Genomic DNA, 25891 nt, shown 5'->3' on the forward strand with positions numbered 1-25891 from the left:
GGACCTACTAATATAGCAGCACTGATGCTCACACTGGTGTCTAGAGAATTGATGGAGATAGCAGAAAACTGATCATGATGAATAATTAATATGTGTGCTTTGAAAAACTGACACTTCAGGAACATACTTGGGTCTGCTCTATTCATGTACATCCCAAGGTGCTAAGTATGAGGGTTACTGCAAAAGCCTTTTTTTGTCTTGAAAATGGTAATGAGTTAAAAAATTCTGAAATATGTATGTGGAGCGTCAGTTTGCATGTAATGAATAAAAAATTCTGAAGTATGCAAATGGAAGGTTAGTTCATATCTAAACATTATATGTAGGAAGATGGATGAACACACACACCACCATAAAGATATAGCATGAGGAAAAAGGTTAAACAAATTTTGTCATGTCAAACATGTTTTACTGTCAATTGCAATAGTACAGAATAGTACAGGGCAGGAACACACACTTGTGACATTTTCAAGTTCTTTGAAATAGTCTACCAATGAATCCATTACATACTGGTAAAGTTGTGGAAGATGCCGAATACCCATGGCCTCACCATGAGCAAATCATCGGATTTCATACGACACTGAAGCCGCAGTGTCTTCACATGTTCAAAAGCATGTTCCACACAATGGCTGTTTCAGTATTGGCATAAAGTTATAAGCACAAGGCAATAAGTCTGTCAGATAATGTAATGTACTGTTGTGTAGTGTTGCAATTGACAGCAAAATAAGTTTGCAGTGACAAAGATTTGTTTTAGTCTTTTTTCTGATGCTATTTTTTTTACGGTAGCATGTGTGTTCATTCATCTCCCTATATTTAATGTTTACGTATGTGGCACATACAACATGGGCATTCTTACATGTAAATCTGCAAGTACATTTATATTATATTATCACTTTGAAATGGATTGCAGAGGATATTTCCTGTTTTATGGTCACTTCTTGTCCTATTCTCAGATGGAGCACAAAAAGAATGACTACTTAAATGCCTCTGTGCATTTAATAATTAGTACAACCTCGTCTTAAAGGCCCCTAGATTTCTAACTTAATACTGGTTCTTGATACTTTGTTAGTAACCTTTCATGGGATGGTTGTCATCTATCTTCAAGTATTTGCTAGTGCACATTTTACAGCATTTGCATGGCACTTCCTCATGCATCAGACAAACTTGGCAGCATTCGTGCTCCCCATCTCTGTACACATTCAATATCATGTTATACAAATGTGGTATAGATCCCTCGTACTTGAATAATATTCTAAGATGGGTCACATGATTATTTTGTTAAGGAATCTCTTTTGAAACTGACTGCATTTTCACAGTAACCTGCCAGTGAACCAAAGTCTACTACCTGCCTTACCAACAGCTGAGCCTACATGATCATTCTATGTTGTATCCAAACATTGTTAAACACATATATTTGTATGAGTTGATGGATTTCAGTTGTGACTAATTAATATTGTAGTTGCAATGTACTATGTTTCTGTTTTTGAGAAGTGCACAATTTTGCATTTCTGAACATGAAAGCAAGTTGCTAAACTTTTTGCTATTTTGAAACCTTATCAAGATGTGACTGAATATTTGCAAGGCTTTTTATTATAGTACTTCATTACGAATAATTGCATCATCTGCAAGATCTCTGAGGTTACTATTAATATTGTCTGCCAGGTCATTAATGTTCAATATAAACAGCAATGATCTCAACACACTTCTCCGCAGGGTATAACAGAAGTTGCTTTTACATCTACTACTTCTTTTTCTACTTTACTGAAAATGTAAATCTGTCTACTTTTCTTATTTGCCCTTTGTAATTTCATAATCATTGTTACTGCTACTGTCTTGTGGTTATTTATACCAGTTTATATGTGAACACCATCAAAGAAGTAAACTTTATATGTTACCACTAGATCTAATACATGTCCATCTGTAGTATTGTTTTATAAGACAGTTTGTCATGTCCACAACTTACAAAACTAATTATCCCAGTCAAATGTTAAATGATAAAAGTCTCTTCTATTGATGATAGTTTTCTCTAAATTTTTTGTTACCTCTGGAGGAGAGAGTGGGGGAAGGGAGGGGTGTAAGTCTAGTAGTGACAAGAGAACACTTGTAAGTGTTATGATGTCAAGTCTTACCCAAACAGTCTTGAATGCAGCTTAAATTTCTGCCTTGATGTATCTGAGTTTCTTGACTATTGCAACAAATATATCACCTCCATTTCCTATTAGGTCTTGATGTATCTGAGTTTCTTGTCTATTGCAACAAATATATCACCTCCATTTCCTATTAGGTTATCCATTCAAGAACTCCTTGAGTGTGGGTCACAAAAGGCCAATGATGTTTATGGCATTTGATGTCCCACATATTCTCTATGATGCAATAACAATATTGCCTGCTAACAATGACAGGGGATGGGAAGCACAGCATGAGGCTGCAGAACATGTTTGAACTACTAATTCAACCAGAAGCTCACAACAGTGCTACACTGCCATTGATGTGTTATGACGCAGAGCAATAGCGGAGATAAACCAAGCAAACATTGTGTTATATGTAGAACAACAGATGCCAAAGTTGACATTTTGTCAGAGAGGAACCCAAGGAATTTCACAGAGTGACAAAAGACATGGCAGATGAAATAATAGCATCTCTGCTAGATGAGTCAGTAGAATGTGTGGTGTGGTATACGCTCAACTGTGCAGACAGTGTACATGAGGAGTACAATGCTGACAGTATCTGCTTAAGAAGTGAAAGTGATATTAAACAGGTATTGGGCCATAATGTTCATCAACCTTGTTGGGCAGAGAGCCACAAATCCCATCTCCAGTGAAGTTTAGTAAAGGAATGGATATGCAACATAATTATGTACATGGAAGGTCATCCACAGTGATATGATCACATAATACGTAAGGAAAATTATGGATATTCAAGGGAGGACAAGCTTGCTACAAAAACTGGTGTTTGTGCATTTCAAGGATGCTCAGTACAATTTTTAGGATCCACATGACAGTGATATGCACACCAAATTTCACATGACATATATTACAGTGATTTCAAAGGAGCAGTGGATGGTTGCATAACATTAAACAGTGCTACAAAATTGGAAGATATAAGATACCAAAATTTTAGACAAAACATTGACAACACATAGAAACTGTGAAAATCTGTACATAAGATAAACAAATTTGTCCCATCATTCAGTAGGGAATTCATTTTCAATTCTGACCAGTCATGATTTGAAGGGGAAATGCATATGAAAGGAACCTTAGAAAATAGAGAAACCAAAAGAGTTGTTTCAAGATCAATTAATATCAGTGCCCTAATACATTTGTATACAGTTACGCTGACTGTTAATATGGATGGTAAACTGACTGGAAAGTTATTTATTGTGCTGCAAGAAGTTAAAGGTACTCTGCCTCCTATGATCCTTTTTTGTGTGCATGATCTTGAAAGGACAGTTCAAATATTCACATCACAGCAAGCGATAGTGGGAAAATGGGCATAAGAGAACTATAACTATGGTATGAGCACTCCTTTTGGTCAAGCATCTGCTTCTAATGTATAATGTATCCTTCACCTGTTTATGGAGACTCAGTAGTTTTAACCTTGTGGCACAATGCAAGAAAGTCGCAGCCTACCCTATCACAGAAGTCCCTGGTTCAAGCCTTCCACCAGATTCAAAGCTACCTTTAGTTGCTGTGCTAATTTTGTTGATGTTTTGGATTTATTGCAGTCATAATCAACATTTCCACTCTATTGACATTTTTAGTTTGGTACTATCAGGTTAATCAGAGATTTAATATTGCAGATTAAGTACATATTTATCTTCTGTTTGAGTTGCACAAGTCATAAACACCCCATTGTTCTTTATAGTTCAGAAAGCTCAAAACTAACTAAAATGGAGATACGAAAGCTACTAACATTTGAAAGTAAAGTGATGAGAAGATTTAGGGTCCCTGTGAGAGAAGAAGATACTAGCAAAACAAAACAGAATAATGAAATTTATGAGATCATCAACAAGCCCAATGTTTTACAATATCAAACCAGTAGATGACTCCAATGGGCAGATCATGTAAAACATTTGCCAGAGAGAACTTCCTTAGCAAGCTTTCATTGCCCACATTGCAAAGAAACAGAGGAAATATGACATAAAGAAAGATGCAAGAAACAGATGGAAATATGACATAAAGAAAGATGTGGAAATTCTTAATGTAATCAATTGTGGAGGAAACAGCAATAGACAAACTGCAGTGGCGACAGACTTTTGACACAGCAAGTCTACAGGATCAGCGACCGCTCAATATGTAAGTAAGTAATAATTATATGAAGGTGTGCTACACGTGAGACTGACTCCAGTGAACAGAGCACAATTCAGGACTGTTAGGCTATGTTTACATGGAAGTAGTAACCGGACTGCACTGTGCCATGTCATTTTGATCACATAGTAGTTCTCTCTGTATATTAATCTGGTATACTACTGCAGCAATGTTCTCAAGGGCTGTAGTGAATATTGTGACTGAGAAATGCTATTGCCACAACTACATCTAGTAAATAAAGAAGTTTTGAATATTAACCTTACCATAAAATACTAGCAGTTTAGTGTATTGAAGAAGTCACCAAAAGAAATTAGGACAAAGATATGTGACAGTAACAGGCTGCAGTATTGACTGGCTGAAATGAAAAGTTAAGTTCCACATTCTAGCCCTAGATGGGTCAGTTGGGCCTGAATGACTGCTGTGTTATCAGCTGCCTACGATGTCATTGGACTCAGTATGGAGAGGTATGTGGTCTCCACACTGGCGTCCTTTTGTTGTGGGTTTCTTGAATCTGGAACTGTTACTAATCAGTCATATAGCTCCTCAGTTGGCCTCATTAGGTTGAATATACCCCACACCAGTCTCCCATGCAAGGAAGAAAATCCATGGCAGTACCAGGAATCCAACTCGGGTCCTCTGCATGGCAGTCGGCTGGAGATAAATAAATATTGAAATAAACTTTCTATAATTATGATAGAAAATACCTTGCATTAATTGTCAAGCCCTGATAAGATACCTACTGTTGTCTCAAAAGCAAGAAGAAATTATTGGGTGGCTGAAACAAAAATGGTGCAGTAGTTTATGTTGTGGTTTAAAATAAACCTTAGTTACTGTCATATATTATATATAAACTAGCTAAATAATATGGCTGGGATAGAGGAAGTGGGGAGGGGGATTCATAGGGCTCCAGCATCCAGCTGAAACCCCTGTATACTGGCACAAGTTTTAAAGTTATACTAATCACATGAGATGACACAACTCATTTGGCACAGTAATAAATTATGTTCCAATGGATAATAAGATCAGGATACCTGTGAATGAGATGAAAGTCACTATTTCCACATGTAGATACTAAAGCAATGAGTCACTTTTCTTGTTTCAGATGTGTAATCATTAACCATCAGATGTCCAGAAAAAGCATTTTTACACATATCTGACCAATAGCTCATGCCATTTCAGTATTATTGTTTGGTGAAAGTATGCAACTAGAAGACAGCAATAATGAGCTTACAGCTTTGAATCTGCACAGAACAGTGCAAAAATGCAATGATGCATATTTTCCTCTCCATAAATATGCCTGGCATGCATTTCTCTAAGACGGTTAAATGAACACCTTAATGAGTAGCACTACATGGCAGTCATAATGAGCTTAACATAGTGTACCACTCATTTATTTGATCAAGCAATGTTTTCTATTTGCACAGTGATGATAAATAACAACTCCTGGATGCCTGTTAACTTGAGCTGTTGGACAGACACAGTTGCCCACTAAAATGTAGTTCGGGGAAATATATATAAAAAACAAAGCAATGGTCAAGAAAAAAAAAGTATGATTTCATGCTTTCCCGGCGAAATGCTGACATTCTGGAGTAGTCGGGTGTTCTGCCGGATGTTCATGTCAAACTTGCACAATATTTCGACAGTGTGCCTCACAGTCTTCCTCAGGTGCTTCCTGGGACTTGTCCCTGTTTGGAACGCGTCCAGTATTTATGCCTAGGTGTTAGGCGTTCCATGTGCGGTCCGCGCCGAGTCCTCTGCTCTGTGATTGGTCCATTCCCGATAGGGTGTGTCTGGTTGGCGCCTGGTGCTCCCTCCGCCATCCGCGCCGCGCCAGGCGTCCCCTCCGCCGTCCGCGCCACGGCAGGCGCTCCCTCCGCCGTCCGCGCCGCGGCAGGCGCTCCCCCCGCCATCCGCGCCGTGGCAGGCGCTTCCTCCGCCGTCCGCGCCGCCGCAGGTGCTGCCTCCACCGTCTGCGCCGCGCTGGGCGCTCCCTCTGCCGTCTGCGACCTGCTAGGTGCTCTCCCAGTCGTTTTTCGTTGAGATTTTAGAAGCTCCAGTGCTGGGTTCCATGCAGCACTAAGTTGATATCCAGTGTTACGGTTGATGAGGTTTTCACTGATCTTAATCTCAATGGATTCTTTTATGACACTGTCCCAGACTCTCGGCGTCTGTGTTACTATTCTGGTGTTGTTGTAGTCCATGGCGTGGCCAAGTTCTAGGCAGTGTTCAGCCACTGCTGATTTCGTAGCTTGTCCCAATCTGGTGTGCCTTTGGTGTTCCTTGCACCTGATTTGAACCGTCCTGGTGGTCTGGCCTATGTATGCCAACCCACACTGGCATGGTATGCTGTAAATTCCTGGCCTCTGTAGTCCCAGGTCGTCCTTAGTATTGCCCAATAGTGCACCGATCTTCGTGGGTGGGCAGAATATGCTCTTGATGTTGTGTTTGGCCAAAATTCTGCTGATTTTGGCAGATACTGGCCCTGCATATGGGAGGTATGCCACCCTCTTGGCCTCTTACTCTTCCTGTTCCTCTGCTGGTTCCTTTGCTGCACTTACTGAGTGAAACGCCTTCTGGATGTCTCTGGCAGAATATCCATTCCTGTTGAATACTGACCGCAAGTGTGCCATCTATGTCATCAGACTGTCAGAATCAGAGAGCGTCTGTGCCCGATGGATAAGAGTTTTGAGCACACCATTCTTTTGTGCTGGATGGTGACAACTGTTTGCTTGTAGATACAAATCCGTATGTGTGGTCTTGCGATGCACACTATGCCCAAAGGTACCGTCTGCCTTCCTCTTAACCAGCACATCCAGGAAAGGAAGTAGACCATCCTTCTCCAGTTCCATCGTAAACTTAATATTGGGATGGCGTGAGTTCAGGTGCTCCAGGAAGTTGTCCAGCGCCTGCCGCGGCGCGGACGGTGGAGGGGACGCCTGGCGCGGCGCGGACGGCGGAGGGAGCACCAGACGCCAACCAGACACACCCTATCGGGAATGGACCAATCACAGAGAAGAGGACACGGCGCGGACCGCACATGGAATGCCTAACACCTAGGCATAAATACTGGACGCGTTCCAAACAGGGACAAGTCCCAGGAAGCACCTGAGGAAGACTGTGAGGCACACTGTCGAAATATTGTGCAAGTTTGACATGAACATCCGGCAGAACACCCGACTACTCCAGAATGTAAGAAAAAAAATCTTTGTCTTTCAAGATGTCAAGAAACCATGTGATCTTGAACCACCTAAGCATTCTGCCAAACCACTATGAACAGCTTTTACTGCCATCACCAAAATTACTTTGTTTGCCAAGTAAAGTAGTTTACATTATCTCCAGTGACTTTCATTTTCTGTCTGGCGAGTTTTTAAAATTTTGTCTTCTTTCATGACTTTCCCCATTTTCCCCCACTTACATTTTCCTATCTTTTTCCACCCTCTCCCTCTTGTTTTTGCCACTCCCGCCATTTATGACACTCTAAACCTTCCTCTCTTGCCATGATGAGTCACATGCTTTTGCTCTATCAAAATTAAAGTGCCACATTGTATTTCTTGAAGCCTGCTGGGCCCTTGGGGCTACTCTCAAAGGCATGACATTGAAACACCTGTTTCTGGATGTAATACTACTCTATACTAATCTCTTTGAGAGTTTCAAAAACAGCAATATCTTGCACTTACTTGACTAGTTGGTGACCTACATGCCTCATCTGCCAGTTTCCATTCCACCAGACTTCTCTCCTACTACAAAATCCTGCTGTTATCTGCCTTCATGTTTCCTTGGATGGTATCATCCGCCAAGCCAACTTCAGACTGCAACAACGTATCAGACTTTACCTCAAAAAGCTATCCCACATACTCCTAATCTACCTCAACTGTGGTGTTTCCCTTCCTGTCCCTCTGTGGTTTCCCCCGTGGTGTTTCCCTTCCTGTCCCTCTGTGGTTTCCCAAACAGCCAGACGATCAACCACCACTCTTCTCCTACAAACCAAGCTTAGCCACCCTCCTTAACATCCTAGAGCCTTCACCACTGCCTCGCAGACCACCAACAACTCATAACGAGAACAAGTCACAACAGTAAGAAGTTCTCAAAATCTCATCCAAAGCACTTGCCCACCCCTGAATTATCTGTATTATCCAAGAGTGACACTTTCAGCCCTCAACCTGCATTTAACCATACTGCTTTGGTGAAAGACCTACTTTCCTTTACATATAATGTCAACTGGAAATATCACTTTGCAACTGAACCCCAGAATCTTTCCAACAGCAAACCTGTCATTGAATCCAGCTTTGAATAGTTATGACCATGATCCCAACTTGATCCATCTGTACTACCTCAAAATCATCCCTTACAAACCTTCCAAGAATTTATCACATTCAGCATTGCTTCAAAACTCTTCCTCAGGTCTGCACAACATGACTATAACATGTCCTCTGCAGAACTCCAGGATCTACATTCCCTAAAAGCTGATCCTTCCAGCAAACAGAGGATCTATCACTGAGGTACTTGACAGATAGGAGTATGTTCAACAAGAGCAGTCTGATACCTCTACATACAGCATCCGTCATCAACATCCCATCCCTGTGATTCAAATTGATCTGCTGCACCTCCTAGGAACCTCAGGCCCCTTATTGGGACTTACACCTCAATCCATAGAACTTCTTACCCCACCCAAATTGTGTAACCCTCCATAAGATCCACAAATCCAATCACCTTGGCCATCTTATTGTTGCTGGCTTCAAAGCCCCCAATGAATATATATCTGCTTTAGTTGATCAACACCTGCAACCCATAGTACAAAGACTTCCCTCCTGCATTAAAGATACTAACCTTTTCCTTGATCATAATGAAATCCATGCCCTTCCTACTCTCACCACACATTTTTCTTGTTGCCATGATGTCATCTCCTTTGGTATCAGCATTCGCCACATACATGGTCTGTCTGCTGCTGAGCATTTCCTCAGTCAGTGACCACATGGTTCCAAACCTTCCTACTCACCTTAATCAACTTTTACTTATCAACAACTACTCCACCTTTGAGAGGCAGACAAACAAACAGATCAGGGATATGGCCATGGGAACTAGGATGGCTCCTTCCTATGCCAATCTAATCATGGGTCACTTGGAGGAGGCTTTCCTGGGATCCATAAGCCTTTAGCCCCTGGTTTGGTTTAATTACATTGATGACATCTTTTCCATTGGAATCACACTGAGACTGACCTGTTAAAATTCCAGAAATCTCTAAATACCTTCTCCCAATTAAACTTCACATGGTTCTATTCTGAATCCCATGCCATTTTCATTGATGTTGATCACACTCTCACTTAAGGCCAGCTACACACTTCAATCCACAATCCACATCTGACCTACTAACAAACAACAGTACTTGCATTTCAACAGTTGCCATCCTTTCCTTGTCAAATGTTCTCTCCCATACAGCCTTGGCATTCGAGGCAGAAATATTTGTTTGGATGCAGACTCTTTACAGCAGTACGACATCACTCTCAATTCAGCCTTCACTAGACATAATTATCCCAACAGTCTAGTTCAAAAGCAGATTTCCTTGGCCATCACATCCAATCCTGGTACTGCTGATCCCTCCAAAAAAACTACTTTGGAACACGCCACTTGTCACCCAGTATTATTCTTATCTTGAATGTATTATGAGCTACTTCAACAAGATCATGACTTCCTAAAATCATGCCCTGAAATGAGATTGACTATCTGAGATTTTGTCCACCTCGCCTAGAATAGTTTTATTATTTTCACCCTAACAGTCTCTGCAATATTCTTGTCAGATTCTACGTTTCTTGTACACCCATCTCCCTACCCTATGGATCCTACCCCTGTGACTGTCCCCACTGCAAGACTTGCCCTATGCACCCTCTTACCACCACCTATACAAGCCCTGTAACTGGCAAAACATATACTATCAAAGGGAGAGCCACCTGTGAAATGACGTCACATACCAGCCGTTATATAAACACTGTTTGGCCTTTTACATCAGCATGACTACCATCCAGTTATCAGTCAGGATGAAAGGGCATAGCCAGAGGGTGTATAAGGCAACACACAATATCCTGCTACAGAGCATACTGTACAACATGACAGTCATGATCTTGGTGCCTGTCTCACCACACGCATCATCAGGGTTCTTCCCCCAGTCTCCAGTTCCTCAGTACTTCACATGTGGCAACTAGCACTACAACATGTCCTTGGCTCTCACCACCAACCAGACCTTTATTTACATCGATTTCTTCAGTCTCAGCATTTCTTCACGATAACTACTCATTTACTCAGTCCATTTTAGTTTCCTACATCTTTCATTTTCTGAGTTGTCTATTTTTTGCCACCCCACTCTCACCTCTGTTACATACAATGCAGTTAGCTTTTCACCCTTATTAATTCTTGCACAATATTTTAGCAGTAATCTCTGTCTCACATCTTACTCTGTCTTCCACCATTAAGTTCTCAGGCTTCAAACTCGCCTGGTGCAGTCCCCAACAATCAGTATTTTTTTCTCATCCCATCCGGTGAGTGTCCCCAGACTCAGGGGACTGGGTGATTTTTCTGAACTGTACCCCTTTCCTTAAACTTTATCAGTCCTTTTTCTTCACCTCTCTTCCTTCCCCTTCAACTCTTCTGCCAGAAGGAAGAGCCATTGGCTCCGAAAGCTTGTAAAAGCTAAACTCTTTTTCAGTGTGTGTCTTCCCCTGCCACCTTATCGTGAGTAGATTTCTTTATCCATCCATTTACATTAAGCATATATGGTGAGTTCTGAAGCATGCCTGAGAAGGTCTTTGGCATGGCACAACCATTATATGAGATCAAGGACTGTCTATAATTCCAGAATAGAAGATCAGATGGGTTTGAAATGAAGTGTGTGATCAAACAGGAAAGGTGTGTATGACCACTCCTGTACATCCTCATCAAGATGCATTGTAAAACCAGTCAAAGAAGACTCCAACACATAATGCATTAGTCTTCTTCAGTACTGTAATGGTACGTCAGAGACAGAAGTAGAATTACAAGCCAAATTAGATCTCTGGCTCTCCTTCAATAAAACTTTTCTGGGTGTGAGACCACATCATGATGTGATAAAACTACAAACTTTTTCGCCATTATTGCTGGCATCTTTCTCAAAAGTGAATTGTGGTTTCTGACTACTGTTTTATGTCTACTACAAGATCTTGGCTCCTCTAGTTAAAAATAAATGTGTCTTCTGCCATACCACATGTTGACTGGATGACGGAACCGAGAAAGAGGGATAATATATGAAATGTGCTAAGAACATTTGATGTTAATTTCAATTGGTTATCATTGACAAATTCATTGTAAACTGTTATCATGACAAAGTATGATATAAATGGATGGATAAAAAAGCTACTCACCAAGCGGTGGCAGGGGAATGCACACAAAAAGATTTAGCTTTTACAACCTTTCGGAGCCAGTGGCTCCTTCTTCTGGCAGAAGAGCTACATAGGAAAAAGAGGGGTGGAGGAAAAGGACTGGACAGGTTAGGGAAAGGGGTACAATTCAGAAAAGGGTTAATCTCCTCACTTCCAAATCAGAGGATTACGCTGCCTGGGCTACACTCAGGGCACAATCAACATAGTTGGAAGAACCCTCTGTTGCTGCTGATCATAAGTCACAAAGGACCCTGGGTCAGAGGAAACTTACCAGACAGGGTGAGAGGGAAAGTCTGATTGTTGGGGACTGCACTGAACATGACTTGAAGATGCTGCTTTGGTGAAGGACCTAGTTTCCTTTACACTTAATGTCAACAGGAAATATCACTTTGCATCCAAATCCCAAAACCTTTCCAACAGCAAACCTGACATTGAACGCTGCCTTGAACAGTACTGACCATGATCCCAACTTGATCCACCACCACTACCTCAGAACCTTCCAAGAATTCCTCAAGTCGAGCATTGATTCACAACCTTTTCTCAGATCCCTACAACATGACCGTAACATGTCCTCTGCAGAACTCCAGGCTCTACAGTCCCTAAAAGCTGATGACTAACATTATACTTCCAGCAAGCAAAAGGATCTACCACTTTTGTTCTTGACCAACAGGAGTATGTTTTTGAAGGTCTGTGCCATCTGTCTGACAACTCTACTTACAGCATCTGCCATAAAATCCCATCCCTGTGATTCAAACTGACCTGCAACCTCTCCTAAAATCCTCAGGCCCCTCACAAGAACTTATACCTCAATCCGTATGGACTTCTTACCCCACCCAAACTACATACCCTCACCTTTTTTATCTTCTTCCTAAAATCCACAATCCCAGTCATCCTGGCCATCCTATTGTTTCTGGCTTCAAATCACTCATCAAACGTGTATATGCCTTAGCCGATCAACACCTGCAACCCACAGTATAAAGACTACACTCCTATATTAAAAATACCAACCATTTACTAGAATGTCTGAAATCTGGGACACTCCCACTCCCGTCACACACTTTCCTTGTCACCATTGATGCCAACTACCTCTACACCAACATACCCCACATATATGGTCTGTCTGCTGCTGAACATTTCCTCAGCCAATGTTCACCTGATTCCAATCCTATGACATCCTTCTTGCTCACCTTAATCAACATTATACTTACCAACAATTATTTCACCTTGAAAGTCAGACAAACAAATAGTTCAGGGGAACCAGGATGTCTCCTTCCTTTGCCAACCTTTCCATGGGTCACTTGGCAGGGGCTTTCCTGGGATCCAAAGTCTTCAGTTCGTGGCTTGGTTTACATACATTGATAATAGCTTTGCCGTATGCACTCATGGTGAGGCTGTTAAAATTCCAGGAATTTCTAAATACCTTCTCTCAATTAAATTTCAAATGGTTCTGTTCCAAATCCCATGCCACTTTCCTTGATGTTGATGTCATCCCCACTGAAGGTCAGCTACGTACTTCCAACCACATAAAACCTAACAACAAACAACAGTACCTAATTTTGACAGGTGCCATCCTTTCCATATCTGATGTTCCCTACCATATAGCTTTGGGATTCTAGGCATATGAATTTGTTCAGATGCAGACTCTTTACAATGGTACACCACCACTCTCATTTCAGCCTTCACTGGATGTAATGATCCCAACAGCCTAATTCAAAAGCAGATTTCCTTGGCCATTGCATCAAATCCTGGTACTGCTGATCTCTTCAAAAAATGACTTCGGAGCACACCACTTGTCGCCCAGTATTATCCTGGTCTGGAATGTATCAATAAGCTACTTCAACAAGGTCATGACTTCCTAAAATCATGATATGAAATGAGATCCACTGTGTCTGAAATTTTGCCCACCACCCCTAAAATAGCTTTTTGTTACCCTCCCAATCTCTGCAATATCCTTGTCAGTTCCTATGCTCCTTGTGCACACATTTCCCTACCCTATGGCTTCTACCACTGTGACCATCCCTGCTGCAAGACTTGCCTATGCACCCTCCTACCACCACCTATTCGAGCCCAGTAACTGGCAAAACATATACTATCAAAGGGAGAGCCACCTGTGAAATGACATGCCATGTACCAGCTGTAATGTTCAGCCTTTTACATCAGCATGAATACCACCCAGTTATCAGTCAGGATGAAAGGGCATAGTGTATACAGGCAACACTCACTATCATTTTGCAGAGAATGCTGTACAACATGACAGTCATGACCTTGGTCCTGTTTCACCACACACAACATCTGGATTCTTCTCCTCAAATACCAGTGTCTCAAAACTCTGCAGGTGAGAACTGGCACTACAACATGTCCATGGTTCTTGCCACCCACCTGGCATTAATTTACATTAATTCCTTTCATCTCAGCATTTCGTCACAGTAGCTACTCCTTTCTTGACACCATTTTAGTTTCCTACATCTTTCATTTTATTAGTTGTCTGTTTTTCACCTTCCCTCATGCACATAGCTTTTCACTCTTCTTAATCCATGCAAGATGTGTTAGTAGTAATCTCTGTTGTATTACACTGTCTTCCATCTTTAAATCTCATGTTTTCATATCTCATCTGGTGCAGTCCCCAACTATCAGTATTTCCTTCTCATAATGTCCAATAAGTCTCCCCTGATCTGAGGTTCTGGGTGACTTTTCTGAACTGTACCCCTTTCCCTAAACCTCTTCAGTCCTTTTCCTTCACCCCTCTTCCTTCCTCTTCAGATCTTCTGCCAGAAGAAGGAGACACTGGCTCCAAAAGCTTGTAAAAGTTAAATGCTTTTGTGTGTGTGTTCCCCTATCACAACTTGCTGAGTAGATATTTTATCTATCTGTCTATATTGTATAATCAATAATTGATTATTTTTTTGTTATATCATGACAAAGTGCTGTTTTTGCATTAGTTGGTTATGTCTTGGACTCGTCAGTGCTTCCTGATGCTTTCAAACTGGTGTTGATGCCTTATTATGGAACAGATTCAGAAGCTTCCACAGCCTACCATCCTGCAACAGCTGGCAACCAGGAAGATGAATGCTTGTACCCCTTCAGTTAATTTTAGTTGGCTGCCTCCCTATCTTAACATCATATCACCTTTTTCTCTTTTGCTAGTAAGTGGCTTCCTGGCAAAGGATTGGGCCTCTTTAAATTGTATGGACTCACCACGCTTGTCTTCGTGTTATGATTTAATACCCTGACCTAGCCTTATGTGTGCCAGAAGTCAGTGAGGTTATCTGTTATTGTAGACTGATGTATACTGACGAGACAGAAAACCCTAACAGCATGTGTATTATGGAGCACAAGTGATATGTAAGCTTTTGACTTTACACTAAACTAGCAGTGGCAGAACATGAAGACAAGTGTGGTGAGACCATAAAATTTAAACAAGGTTATGTCTTAGCCAGGCAGTCAGATATCACCAAGAGAAAAATCAAGGAGGCTGTAAAGATAGAAAAGTGGCCTACTAATATGAACTATGAGAAGGACTGTAGCTCTCACCAACCTGGGTCCTATTTATTACAGGCCAGCAAACAGACTGAAATTGTGTAACTGCACTAACACATGCTGTAAAATCTCATTTGAGGATGTTTGCTGTTTGCAGGATTCATATTGATACTTAATAATGAAGATAGGCAGAGTCTAACATGCCATCATCATCAAGATCATTAGTGGCAGCGTACAAGCTTGCAATGTTTCAAGGATTGGGGAAAGGAACCATCTAACATTTGTCTGGAGTGAATTAGAGAAATCACAGAAAACCTAAATGTGAATGGCCAGATGCTGATTTGAACCATCATCCTCTTAAATATGGCTCCATGGTGATGACATTTGTGCCACCTAGCTCATTTGTTGATTCCTACAGAAGAAATTTTATTTCTCGAATAAAATCATAATACATGGACATTTAATGTGTTCCATAACTCTACCACAGATTGGTGTCAGTAATTTAAGATTATAGTCATGTACGCATTTCCAATCACCATTCTTGAAAATTAAAATGAATTGTTCCTCTTTTTAACGAACACTCAGAATGATGTATTACTCCTGTGACCTACAGTAAACTCCTACCAGAAGGGGAATAATCTCTTCCACATAGTCCATAAAGTACTTCTCATGTATCCTGTCAGATACTGTTACATTTTTCTGTTGTGCAACTCTTGTTGAATATTTATTATTTTGCCGTTGTGTGACAGTTGTAAAGTGGAATGATAATATGATCTTCTCAATTAAAAAATTCAGAAGACTGAATTCATTATATCAGTGTTGTATCTGCCATACATTTTTTTTGTGCCAGTGTGATTGCAAGATGACCGTATAGATAATTTCGATATGTTATGTTAAATAAGATCAAAAATCTTTTTTTTTTCAGAAGACTACATAAAGATTCATTTTCAAATTCATTGCATGATACTTTATTTGTTGTAATTATGTTTATATTGGTTACCTTCAACTATTATTTGTCACCTTGGCTTTGACTCCATTTAAATCTGCAATGAAACTTTCTTTGTTTTTGTGGCAAATTTTTAGTGTAGCTGTTGAATGATGATATAGATTTTTCCCATCACTGAAAAACTAGGTTGCCACATGTGTATCTACACTGTTCTGAACAATACTTTTGAATTTATGCACTGATGTTCCAAGTTTTGATCCATGGAGATGAATGTTTGATGTTGTCTGTGCACATAACATGCAATTTATTTGTTGTTGCTCTTGGTAAGCAGAAATATTTTCCTGCCTTGCTTGATACTTGCAGCCAATTCCGCCATAACAATGTCAATGTAATGGGTAGTGATTTCTTCCTGAATGTTAATGAAATCAAGTTCAGGTCTGTGAGTTACCTGGACATCAGAGACATTGCCCTCTGGAGTCATTACTTTAACTTGTCAAGAGAATTTTCAGAAATACATAAAATAAGGGAAAGCAACCATTTACCTACAGCAGATTGATGCTTGGAGCACAGTAGAACATAACAGAAAATAGCATTCACACTAGTTATCAAGCACTGCTCTTTCTCCAGCAGTAGCACACACATTCAAGTACAACCACACAGGCACCCAAATGCACACTGCCATGGTCATGGCAAGACTAATTATTGACTCTTGATTACTGAATTTTCAGATAATACATTTGGAACCATCTCAATGAAATCCTGATCAATGGTGCCTGTTTTAATGAAGCAAGCCTCTCATCCTATATCCATCAAGTACAATTCCCTTTATTATGTGACATGATCCAGATTTTTCCACACAACAGTCTCCAAGTATTCTCTAAAGCATTCTGGTACTACAGCTTCTGAAGCAGATGGTCTATAAAAGCATCCACACATGTTGAACTCCACTTTGGCTCTTACATTTAACCAGATTATTTTTCATTCAGCATCTGTAATAACCAGCTTGATATGACTGAATTTATTACAGCAATAAATACATCACTGCCATTGCTGCCTTGCATACCCTTGATCTATGAACCAATTGGAATTTAAGATTCCACCACTTTTCACTTCTGGCTTCAGTCAGCTTTCTGTTCTTAATATGCATGTGTGTTATTACTGTTAATAACTGAGATTAGTTCTAAGGCATTAGCTTCAAAGCTCCTGCATGTAACTAATCCAATATTAATTTTATCAAAAGGAAAATTTTGTGAGCTACTGTGTGAGTGACCTACCTTCTTTTAAGACCTTCCTATCCATATTTCCTCCCAGAGGAAGAAGTTAATAGTTTTAAAAGCTTTACAAGTTTTGCATATTTATATTCACTGATGGCAACTAAAAATTGCAACACCACAAAGGCTGCATGCAAATAAACATCAAGATGGTATGCTTGGATGTATAAATGATAAGTATTCCAGCACAACAATAACAACTGAAGATAGCTGTAACACCAACTACATTCTGTGTACAAGAGAAGGTTATGCAGTGGGCTGCTCATTCAGAAATCATATTGGAATGTCGATAGTTGTGAGAAGATTGTGTTATGCTTCACATAAGAAAGAGAAATTCCATTAGCACATGTTGGAATGTGATAGCAACGGGATTGTGCCCTATTAAGAATGATCTTTGTCATTCCACGATAGTGCTGTTCTTACTGGTTGGAATCAGTGATTATGAATACGGAATCAGTGGGTTCAGGAGTGCCATGCAGGATCTCAAAAGCCCCCTGTGACTAATGCCTGATGAGACATATACACTGTTGTTTTGGCTGGGCATGATTTTACAGCTATGTCACATATCTTGAGTCAGGGAATGGGCTTGTTTGTAGCAAGACAGCTATCGACATAGACAGTGTGGAGCCTCTTGGATCCTTGGTACAGTGCCCAGTGGTATGGCTTCCTTTGATGTGACTACAGAGAGAGGTGCACCAACAGTGGTGTACCCAATGATAATATTGGACGCAGATGTGACACTGTGTCATCTTTTCAGGTGAGTGTTGATTCTATGTACTGCATCATGATGTGTGGAGGCTCCAAGGAGAATAATCATTGCCACAATACATACATCATTGTCATAAGAGCCCAGCAGTTGGTGTGTAGATATGACAGGTGGTGTTGGGCACAAATCATTACCATATCTGATTCATGTAGATCGTAATTTGGACAGCAGCCATTTCATTTATGTCATATTATGCCTGTCTCTTAGCTCTATCACCAAAGTCCCTATGATGTTAAGTTTCAATAAGATAATGCAAGACTTTATGCTCTCAGCACACAGTTGCCCTGCTCTGTCATCTCCTCCATTGAAAACATTAGATTATGGGTTGCCAAGAAACTGGACCCCCACTGTTCACTAGCCACACTTCATTCTCTCTAGCACAGGGTTAAAGCAGCATGGAATGCTGTATGTGTACCTGTCATCCAAGCTTAGTTTGACTCATTGCCATCATAGCTGCCAGATTTGGTAGCCCAGTGTACTAAATTTCACATCCTGTACACCCCAAATCATCTACAAATCCAATCATATATTCTGTATGCTGTATATGTACAATAACTGTTAGTTAATTGTTTGCTATCTTCTTTGGTACTGCACTTTTCACGTTCACCACTGAATGTGTCAGTTGACAGTATTAAAAAGTTTGCTCTTGTAGTTAAGTATTGACCAACAATTCTGTCTCATAATTTTGTAACTCAGTATTTCTTACTACATCTGCCATAGAAGGAAGAATGTTCACCTCTGTTCTTGGAATTACTGATGTACTATTTTTCTCTAAAACCAGCAAATAATTTTTAAGTGAGTCTATAGAGAGGAGTTATTCTAACCAAATTACCTCCCATGTGAACATACTCATCCATCTGATTAGCCACTGCTTTTGTCAAGTGTGTTCCTGACCTTTTGAGGGGCTATGGGATATGAGTCTTCAAATTGCAGAGATCAAGAGATCTGCATCTGATACCATTATATATTTTTTGAACCTCTGATTTGAGCACTACACTTGTCTCCAAACCCGAACACTGTGTTTGGTTCTGGGAATGATACTGCATATTGTCACTTCTTGCTCTCACAGTATTTAACTTGTAAACCAACAGTCAACCAAGTAAAACAGCTTGCACCCCATCAACTTTCATCTGTCTTGATAACATGTGAGAGTATTATGAAGCCAATAGCCTGAAACCAAATCAGTGCTGTAGTCAGTGCTTACTACCGCTACAACAGACATGTAAACTGAAAGTTGAAAGTTGGCAGGGAACTCCTCTCAATAACAGCTCCACACCATTAAATACTTCAGGGTTATTCTTGACAGGAGCCTAACATTTAAGAAGCAATGTGGCAGTGTCAGAATTAAAGTTACAGTATGAAACAGTATCTTAAAAAAAAAAAAACTCTAAGTCACAAGTTCGGAAGCACATTCACATGTACCTCAGGGTACAGCTTATAGAGCCTTGTGTTACTAGGAAGAAGAACATCCTTCTCCAGTGTACTACCAATCTTGCCACTAAGGTTGATGTTGCTCTTCGTTAAACTTGCCACCAGGTGACAAGGTGCTCGGTACAAACTCTAGTTGAGATTAACGTTCTGACTGAAATAACAACACTTGGCATCAGACAGATAGTAACAGTTGAATCCAAAAGAATTAAAATCAACTCTAATGATACACACCCATTTCATGGGCATTAACCTATTGCTTGACATTGACTCAGGAGGAAAAAATTTGTCTCATGTACAGTGTCCCTAGTGAAGAAAAAGGCAGCAGGGGACTTCACTGCTGGCAAGCCAGAGCTACACATTTTTGGATACTACCAAAAGAGAAACTGCTCACAGGAAACACCTGCCTTGGCCAACAAGATGGTCATTTAACCTTCTTCATGTGGGAATTGGTGAAGTAAAGCTTCCATCTTAAAAAGGGGACTCTATGATAATCAAGATGTGCCCTGTGTGTGTGGGTCTAAACAGATGACTCATGTCCTTCACTGCCTATTTACACTATCTCTTCGAGGATCTGGCATCATGAAATTCAACAGCTGCCTACCTTGCTGCAGTGCTATACTTCATCTAAATGGTTGTCATATACATGCTGAGAAGAAAAAGACGGAGAAGAAGACTGCACACTTCCACACCTTGTGTCAGGCTACCTATCTTCACAAAATCCACCAACCATAAAATAAAGGGATCGAGGATGACATCTGAAAACAAGCTGCAAGTGTCTTTCATGCTGATAGGAGCTGTGGTTTACAACTGGCTGCACCCAGTGTGTTCAGTATCTGCTTATAGAGCCATGTTGACATTACAGAAAAAATTCCCTAGCAGATATTTTGATTTCATCCTCCTCTTCCTTTATAGCGTATGATTTTTTTGTTGAAGAACATTATTACAATGCCTAATACAGGAGCTATCAATGAGTATTATGTCCACCTGACATGCTAGTCAAGTCTTCACAGAAACCTCAGTCAATGGACAGGGAATCATGTGGTGCACCAGATATGCTCTAAGCAGATGTCAGCACTTCTTTTTTGTTGTTAAAATGTAAGGGAACAGCCTTGTAACTGTTACCCACACTCACATTCCACCAAGTAATCTGTGACCTCACTGTCTGCCAGTAGCCTCCAGCGGACGGCTGTGAGGTGCTCATGTAAGACACATCAGAAGTTTCAGTAATGTCAATGATAATAGTCAAAGACAGAAAGCAGAAGTGCCACCGTTTTTGCAATAGGTGAGTAAGTGCTGCCATTATGCAAAGCACCAGCCTGCAGCCTGTAAACCATGGTCAACACAATGTTTATCTGTCTCTGGAAAGCAAAATGTATGTGTGCACTTATACTCAACAAGCACAGTTTCTGTTCGTCTCCTACTATATGAAAACTGTATAGTGCATGAGAGAAGGTACAGATTACAGCAACTGGAGACTAACTGAAAACTGTAGAGTGACTGCTAAAACCAAAGTCATAATTGTATGATTGTGGCACTACAAGCAGTGAAAAGCTACAATGATAAACTGCAATTATGACTGAAAGAAACCTCCGAAGACACTTGAAGTAATGCAATTAAATTGGTATAGTTATATGAAAAGAACAGCTCTCCTCAAAAACAGTCAAGTGTACTTTGGTAGAAATGATGCTGGGAAGAAACCAAGAGGAAGTTCTTTATCATGTCAACTGGTGACTACTTTATATACAACAACTGTTCATGGATAAAGTGTTATGGAGGAAGCTCACACAAAACAGCACATAGATTTTTGGGTCCTGAGGGATAACGGTTGTGAGTATTCTTGTATCATCAGAAAGTATTTCTTTGAAGTCAAGAGGAAGTTACTTAAATGGTCTAAGAGTAGGAGTGGACCCAATACAATACTTTAACTTGTCTTTTGTATTTTTGTTTGGGTGGCTAGCAGATCACACTCAAAATCTTTAGGTTCTGAAGTTATTATTGCATTGTTTCAGTTATTATTGCATTGTTCCACTACACTATTTAATTCCAGGTCCTCTCATTTGCATCTTATCATTCCTTAACTGAGTTTTAATACACTACCTTTTCACTTTGAGAAACTTTTCAGCAGATCTATTATTTTCACTTTCTCTCCTTTCCTCTTAAGCCATTAAAGCAAGTTCCAATGCCTTGGGCAGCTAGAGATCTAATGCTACATGCTATATGTTTCTTTTTTATGATAAAGTACCAAGCATTTACACAGAATTTTTTAAATAGTAGATGAAATTGTTTCATAATTAGTTTTAATCATGTGAATACTTACCCTTTTATATATGATATCATCGAAGCCAATAATAGTGAATGTATCATCAGAATTTATTTGATTGTAGTCATGTGCTTTTATAAACACCAAAGGTAATATTCCATGTCTTTTCAGATCACTCTCCATTTTTGAAGAAAAAGATTTAGCTAATACAGCTTTACATCCCATATAGCGAAGCTGAAGGGCAGCATATTCATTTGTGCGACCTGCACCAAAACCATATTCAGCAACAACTATCCATGGGGATGATGATGCCTTGTATGATGATGCCGCACTATGAACACTTGTCAGTTTTCCAGACAACTGGCTCTGCACCTATAGATAAGCATTTAAAAATTAATTTGAACTGGAAAAGGTAAAGGATACCCCCAGTGTATAGAAAAATATAGCATGTTTCACATTAAGATTATGGAATTTTAAATTGATAACTAGTTTACCTGATTTCTGAGGTTGTTTTCTGCATTCACAGCACTGATGAATAGGTTTTTGCAGTACTTGCTGAGATTCCCACAGTATTTCAACCACGGACCACTAGGAGAGATGATATCCATATCACAACAGCCTTTCATTTTTATCAACACCAACATATTTTTGTACTCATTTTCCAGAGGAGCTGAGAAGGGCTGCAGATGATTTATCCACTCTGTTCGTTGTGAGCCTTGCTCTTCATTTTCATTTGTTTTTTGCCTCTGATTTTCTGGGATCTGGACATCCCTCTTAAGGCTCAACCTAAAAAGTCCTTCCAGATTTGCATCATGTAAAGAGAAAACATTTCCTTTTGTATCTTTCAGTTGTTGTTCTAGGGGATTTGAGTCTAATGTACCAATGATAGAGAATATTGTAACCAACTCTGGGGATGCTACAAATATATTTGAGTTTGGTGTAATAGAAAATTCTTTGAGATGTTCTCGATTGCAGGATGTTATTATTGCACTGTTATTATTTCCAGCAGTCCGAATAATTTCAACTTCATCACAGGAAAGGGCAGGAAATTCAGCTCCAAATTTCCTGAGAATTTCTGCTGTGCCTTCTTTTTCCATTACTTGGAGAATACTGTGTGAACTTGGGCTAATTTTTAGAGGAATTCTGCTCTTCAGACCATGTGAGAGAGCTTGTCTGGCAATGTCTGCACAGTTTATTAAATCCTTATATGTTGCCATTGAATATCTCCCAATGAGCCCTAGATGCAGTTTCCTTGGAACACTAAAAGGAAGCACTTTTGGAAATTTATTTACAGAGATGTCCACACTCGGTATAAATGGTATGCAGATGTATGGATCTGTTTCACTGAGATTTAAAGTAATTTTGTTATCATAAGCTGCATCTTTATCAGGTGTTAAATTGACAACATGTTTCATTGATGCATCTGCCACATCACTTCTACCTGTTGCTTTCAGGTGTGAATGCATCCTCAAAGTATAAGGAAACAAAGAAATATCTATGCCAATATCTGCACCCAACTGGCAAATTTTAGCCATTTCCAGACATGATAATTGGTGTACTCCAGGTCCAGAATACTCAACAATGTTTATATTATTTGGGTGAGTCTTTAAATTTTCATGTAATTTTGCTACAATATCATGTGCTCTGACAAATTTTTTCTGAATTCCAAGAACATCAACATTGACAATATTAAGATCCTTTAAGCTTATGGGAATGCCACATATTACATCAATAGCAGTTGAACTGTTAATATTTAGACCTATAGAAGCCAGACCACCAGCAAATGAAGAATAAAAGTCAGTAGCAATGTTGAAACTCCCAGGTATATTGTAATTATAAAAGAGAACTTGATGAGGTGAACCAGATCCTGGGGGCCAAAAATCCATTTTATACTTTGTAGCCGCTGCTTTAAGAAAATTGTACATCTCATCATCATAGTCAGTGGGTCGGTGCAGTAACTGCTTGCTGTCCTCATATCCTTCTTCTATGATTCCATCACAGTGAAGGCTACATGACAAATGGTCACAATTTACATTTAATAGTTGAAGTTGCTGGATGGTCAATAAGGCTTGCCTGTCTTGAAGTGCCAGGTGGTCCACATGGACATCAAGACCTTGATCTATATGTTTTGTTGAGTCGACTGTTCTGTGGCAGTAAAGAATTTTCTCTGTCAATGAAAGAGGTTTTTTAAATTTTCTTCTGGCATCATTGAGTTGTTTTGACCATAACTCATGTATGTTGTTTTGCAAAGTGTGCAAGTTCTTGCTTATTGTTGTAGGCATCATCCATTTTCTTAAATGATGTATGACAGGCTGAAAATGTACAAAAATGATTATATAGTATCATTCTTACATTCTTGTTAGAGGAAATATTGTAACTTTTAACATATTTGTCATTATATTTATTATTTTATACATGAAAATATAAAAGAAAAGTCTGTTATCCAGGTACAGATACAGTTCTAAATTATTTCCCATAAAGTGTGTAAGTACTAACCTATTCTCTCAAAAACTCTAACATGCTTGTTTCTTATTTTTGAATTCAATTTTAAATTTTTGCATTCAATTTTTAAAGTTAAATCTTTTCAGTTGTAGACTGTGTTTTGAAAACTATGTACTTTAATCAGAGATTGAAAAGTTGTTCAGAATTCTTTGATAAAGCTATAAAACACCTCAATATCATAAAATCTTAATGTTTCTAATAGGTTTTTGTGCTACTAGTGTGGAATGCCTGATGATAGTGTCCTCCGACAGATTACTTGAGATAATCAGTTTGAATCCTTGCTTGTGGATGAACTTTGATCAACATAATTAGACTTGTAAGGAGAGTAGAGCTGGCAGTATATAAATCTTGAATGTTAGAGCCTATACATATACCATATATTTTTGTAAACGTGACAGCTTAAGATGCCATTCATAATGATCTGTGCATCAGATAGAAAAGCTAAACTTTGTGGTGTCTTGATGGTTTCTTTATATGATTGTGGTAAATAATGTGGAATTTTGTATTTCCTCCAGATCCCTTTTGGAAGTGTTGGGATTCATTTTATTTTTCATTACCAACAGCAAATATGTGGCATGACTAACAGATAAATTCATAACTTGTGACTATGAATAAAGAATTCGAAAGTCCATCTTCTTGGATGAAGGATGATGAAAAGTAAATGATACATAGGAACCAGTAAACAAATGGGAGCTCATCCGGACCTAGTATTATGAGATACTCACCAGACTATCTTACACTTATTTCTCAGTTGGATGGGACTGCTTCATCTTTACTTAGATGCATCAACATGTTCATCAGTTTCACCCTTGGGAAGAGGTCTAGTTGAGTTTTCAGTTTGTTGAAATGTGTTACCTGGAATGCTTTAACAGTTGCTGATATTTTCCTACAGTTCAACAATGATACGAGGCAATTCTTTCACATTCCTTCATTCAGTTACTGATACAAGTCATGAGGGCATGATATCCTATAATTAAGTAGTTGTGTTCTCTTCTATAGTATGGCTGCTACAGTGTGCCTGCAAAGTTCAACACTAAACTAGATTTATGGAATCTCACTTGCGGAAGCAATCAATACACATAATGATTAGTAAAGTGATTGGGTAGAATCTCAGAAAATCATTTGTAGTCACAAATGTGGACAGACGTAAACAATGGAAAGTCTGGGATGGAACAATAATGATGTGGAAAAGATATATTACAACTCACCACATAGAGGAGGTGTTGATTCACAGGCAGGCACAATAATAAAGTCCACTAGAAATATTTCAGCTTTTTGAAAAAGTCCTTCTTTAGAATTATTAAACTTACATCTTCAAACAAGGCCAGCTGACACATGTAGGTCCTCTGTCTCCAGGTGCTAAGGACAGACTGCAATTGCATCAGACATGAGCAGCAATCTAGCTGGAGTGGGTAGTTGAAGTAAGGAAGTGGGGGCAAGGCACAGGAGGATTGTAGGGTAGGGTGAGTGGAGATGCTAGTGCTGCCTGTGAGAGCATGCAGAGACAGGATGGGGCTACTAGGTGCAG

At 39.6% G+C, this 25891-nt stretch overlaps 1 protein-coding gene across 2 annotated transcripts in view; it reads right to left on the reverse strand.

Annotated features, from left to right (window-relative positions):
* Window positions 1-23038, reverse strand: part of LOC126281416 (probable aconitate hydratase, mitochondrial) — a 91553-nt gene extending 68515 nt beyond the window's left edge. Inside the window, exons 1-2 of one of the 2 annotated variants that reach the window (XM_049980353.1) lie at window positions 22356-23038; window positions 21919-22233 (exon numbers count right to left, since the gene is read on the reverse strand). In XM_049980353.1, the coding sequence (XP_049836310.1) occupies window positions 21919-22233; window positions 22356-22958 (918 nt within the window). In that variant the 5' untranslated portion in view covers window positions 22959-23038. The remainder of the gene's footprint in view (window positions 1-21918; window positions 22234-22355) is intronic. The other variant, XM_049980354.1, reaches the window with a different exon arrangement.
* Between the last annotated feature and the right edge of the window lie 2853 nt (window positions 23039-25891).

The sequence above is a fragment of the Schistocerca gregaria genome, chromosome 7, assembly GCF_023897955.1.
Source record: "Schistocerca gregaria isolate iqSchGreg1 chromosome 7, iqSchGreg1.2, whole genome shotgun sequence".
In the NCBI taxonomy this organism is placed as follows: Eukaryota; Metazoa; Arthropoda; class Insecta; order Orthoptera; family Acrididae; genus Schistocerca; species Schistocerca gregaria.